The sequence below is a fragment of the Olea europaea genome, chromosome 1 (genome assembly GCF_002742605.1).
Source record: "Olea europaea var. sylvestris chromosome 1, O_europaea_v1, whole genome shotgun sequence".
NCBI classification, from domain to species: domain Eukaryota; kingdom Viridiplantae; phylum Streptophyta; class Magnoliopsida; order Lamiales; family Oleaceae; genus Olea; species Olea europaea.
This window is the reverse complement of record NC_036237.1, coordinates 23457738-23461889: the sequence shown is the minus strand read 5'-3', so window position 1 is coordinate 23461889 and position 4152 is coordinate 23457738. Positions and strand designations below refer to the sequence as shown.

General features: G+C 35.6%; 1 protein-coding gene across 1 annotated transcript; it reads left to right on the top strand.

The window, feature by feature from the left end:
- The first annotated feature begins 2604 nt into the window (after positions 1 to 2604).
- On the top strand, positions 2605 to 3613 carry LOC111397702 (PRA1 family protein B1-like). Its single transcript, XM_023024703.1, has one exon. The coding sequence runs from the start codon at positions 2657 to 2659 to the stop codon at positions 3293 to 3295; it is 639 nt and encodes a 212-aa protein (XP_022880471.1). The 5' UTR covers positions 2605 to 2656; the 3' UTR covers positions 3296 to 3613.
- The last annotated feature ends 539 nt before the right edge of the window (positions 3614 to 4152 follow it).

Genomic DNA, 4152 nt, shown 5'->3' with positions numbered 1-4152 from the left:
ATGCTTAACAAAACTTTCATAAAAGGATTTCGTTAAATTTCTCATGATTCCTCGGCAGTACAGAAGAGATTTTAAAAGATTTTCAAAATATTGATTTTAAATGGATGTTAGTCATGCCAAAGTACCCGTCTTTGCTGAATGGTTTAGGGGAAAAAGACAGTTTTCTAACAAATCGTAGCACCTTGTGTGTGAGTTATCTTTTAAAATTTCGTTCCAAGTAAGGACTTGATTCTGAAAAGAGTCTGAATAGAGGTGAAAACAGAGACTTTGGATACTGTGAGATAGTGTCTGTGGAAACACGGCTAGTTCTCTAGAGTGAGAAATGCAACCTTAATTGAAAAGCCTTTTGCGGAAGCAGTTGTGGACCCAAGTGATTCCAAAAAACATTTTAAACTTTTACTTGATTCAGAAGATTGATTAAGTACATGCAAATTATCTATAAGAGCATACTAGAAGGAAAGCGTGTTTACTTCTATTGGATTACTGTAAGTTATTTATTCGCTTTTACATGCTTATGCTTTGATTAATTTTGATGAACACTTCACAAGCATCCACATCTATTTCTAATAGTGATAATGATCCCAGATTATATTTAGATAAGAAAGATATTTTGTTTTTACTTAAATTAGCTGAAAAATCTGAAGACATATTTTCTGTTAGGAAAGAAAAACTTGAAGAAATATATCGAGATATAGATTATTATTGTAAACATAATATAAGACTTGATTCTGTAAGGACAAGCAGAGAAATAAAAAAGATAGAAGATATTATAACTAAACATAACAATATAGAAGAAGAAGTTTCAGAAGGAATAGTTTTAGGATATATAACTGAAAAAGATCAGCCTAAAATCTTTGAAAAATTATCAAAATACAGAGAATATTTAGAGAATTAGGAAGAATTGGAAGAATTGTAAGATATAATCCTGAAAGACCTAATAATTAAAAGATATAGGATACATCTTGCAAATAATAAAAGTAAAGGCAAAATAGTATTTCCTATCATAAAGGTCACTGTGAAAAATAGAACTAATTTTTTAACCGTTCTAAAGACTACCCCGTTGAACTGCAACTTTCCTTTGACTGAATTTTTGAGGTTTCTGGCTGTAATAAGCGAAGGCATTCGAAGACAGGTAAAAAGAATAATTAATTAATTGATTAATAATTAAGATCAAAAGGTGCATCATAATTATTATTAAAAGTTAATTTGGATTTTCACTGGATTCCATATTGATAAAGTATTGGTCAAAATAATGTATTTCGGCTTGTTTCCATTCATTTTCCTTCTAAAGACTTCAATATTGTGGACATCCAAGCCGTCCATGTTTAAGAGATATTGTGCGTAATTTTAGCAAATAAATTACTTGTTTTCTAACTTAATTAACTTTTAAGTTGTGAGACTCATAGTTATTTGCATTTTGATTCACATAATTTGTAAATCCTAAGGTTTATAAAAAAATAACTTTTTATTTTATTTTATTTATTATTTTTTTTTGCCAAATATGTTAGAGAAATATATATCTTTAAACAAAAATAAAATTATGAATTATCATAACACCTTTATGTTGCTTAGTTAATTTTAAATACAAGTGGAAAGATAGAACAATAAAATAGATTTAATTTTAAATAATGCATCGACAATATGTTAAAAGCCTAAAAAGAGAACAACAAGTCAACACCAAAACCCAAATAATAATAATAATAATAATAATAATAATAATAATAATAATAATAATAAAGAGGGAAAGAAGGAGTCACCGATCTGAAAGTCTGATGCCTGATGGAGTTCACTGTCCGGTTCACCGGTTGGCGGTTCAGGCGTTTGGGAGTTCGACAATCGGGAGCAGGCGCGGAGCCAAAAGTAGGCAAGCAACGAATGATTTGATGAGTTTGCTGTTTATTTGGTCTGCTCGGAGTCTGGAGCTAGTCAGCTAGGTCGTGTGGTTTGTGGTGTGAATTTAGAGCAAGAAAAAGTGAGATTGAGGAAAAGGGTTTGGCAATTTGGAGGAAATTCACAATTCTTGCTGCTGCCTGAGCTCGTATTCTGTTGGCGATTGAAAATGTGAGGGAAATGGCCAAATGAAATGGGTTATGGGTAACGGGTTCAAGGCTAAATTCATTTGGGCTAAATAAATTAAATAACAATAGGTCCAAAATTTAATATTTACTGAAGCCCAAATTAAAAAAAAAAAAAAGAGACAAATTGAGCGGCGCCTTCATCTTCCTTCTTCCTTCTTCTTCAATGACGCAAGATTGCAACTCCTTACTCGACGGCTTTGCAGATTCCGACGGAGCCAACACGCGCGGTCATGCCCCCTTGTCGGGTGCTAGCTCCGCACCTGATTGGGAGTGAATTTAGATTACCAAAACAAGTTAAAATTTTGCTCGAATCAAGAAATTGATCCTAAAAAGTAGGGAATATAAATTCTTGAGATAGATAATTACAATATTGTATTAATGAGAGTATTACTATTTCTTTTTATTCACCTCAGCTAATTAAAATTTTGTCTTTATTGATCTTTTTCGATAAATTTCAGCAAAACTTGCTCTTTTTACTATTATAAAATAATATAAGGACAAAAAAATTCCATAAAGAATACTCGATTGGACGTTAAATTGAAACGCGTCCAACTTTTTTCCTCACTAAAGAATCGCAAATGGCCTCTCCGCCGACGCTCCCGATATCGACCTCCCAATCCGACACGGTGGCGTCGTCGATCTCCACCCGCGCCTTCCGATCCTTCCTCTCCAACCTCTCCGCCACCATCCGTCACGGCCTCTCCCAGCGCCGCCCCTGGTACGAACTCCTTGATCGCTCTTCCTTCGCCCGTCCCGACTCCTTGTCCGAAGCCGCATCCCGCATCCGCAAGAACTCCTCCTACTTTCGCGTCAATTACATTTCGCTAATCGCCCTTTCACTTGCTTTATCTCTTCTGTCCCACCCTTTCTCGTTACTTGTCCTCTTAGGCCTACTCGGCGCGTGGTTTTTCCTTTACTTATTCCGTCCTTCGGATCAGCCACTTGTTATTGGGGGACGCACATTTTCGCCTCGTGAGATTTTGGGGATTTTGGTGGTGTCTACCGTAGTTGTGGTGTTCCTAACCAGCGTTGGATCGCTGCTCATGTCAGCTTTGCTTGTCGGCCTGGCAGTTGTTTGTACGCACGGCGCATTCCGCGTTCCCGAGGATTTGTTCCTGGACGATTCGGAGCCGGCTAATGCTGGGTTGTTTTCCTTCCTAGGTGGCGCAGCTTCCGCCGCGGCTGCAGCTGCACCATCCGTTGCCACTCGTGTGTAATTTGATTCGATAAAATCCATTCGGATGTAATAGATCCATATACAAAGGTAATAGATTGGCTTCTTTTAATACTACTTGGTGATTATTTTAATGTTATTTAGAGGAATTGTAAGATTTCTCGGTAGAAGAATATATGTGGAACTGCCTCATCATTAGGGGAAATTTGGCTGGAGATTTTGTACCTAGATTGGATCTGTCACTTGCTATTTAAAATCTGTGTTTTGGATGATTTATGTAATCTTTCGTCACACGTTTCTTGTTGAATTAGATGTTCAATTATTTCGTCAGATATCAATTATTTAGCAGACATTTTGCTCATTATTATGTTTTGAGAATTGATTATTATCTTTTATTTTCTATATCTATTATTTTCTGAATCTTTAGTGCTATTTTCTCTCTGTCTTGATTTACATGAGTTCTTACAAGAATATAGCCTATATATTAGTATTCAAACTACAAAGTTTATAATGGATTTATTGTGGTTGGAGAAATCTCCAGTCTGCAATATAAGTTGGTCTTCATCAAAACATTGAACAAATTTAACCCCCATGTTTTTTCTCTTAGTATACAAACTATAAAGTTTATAATGGGGATTTATTGTGGTTGAAGAAATCTGCAGTCTGCATTGTAAGATATTCTTCATTAAAACTTTGAACAAATTTAGCTGCTAAGACTTGGTGAAAGAAATGGACCACATGTAAAATCCGTGCATCATTACTGTCCATGCGAACTTTGTCCATGGGATCAACTTCAGGATAGCGAACGTGCCAACTTTTTTATCGGCCCCAGATTTTGCCAGCCTCTTGCCTTGGATGGTTTTGCAGCTTATGCCAAGTATTGTTTAGTTTTGTTATCAC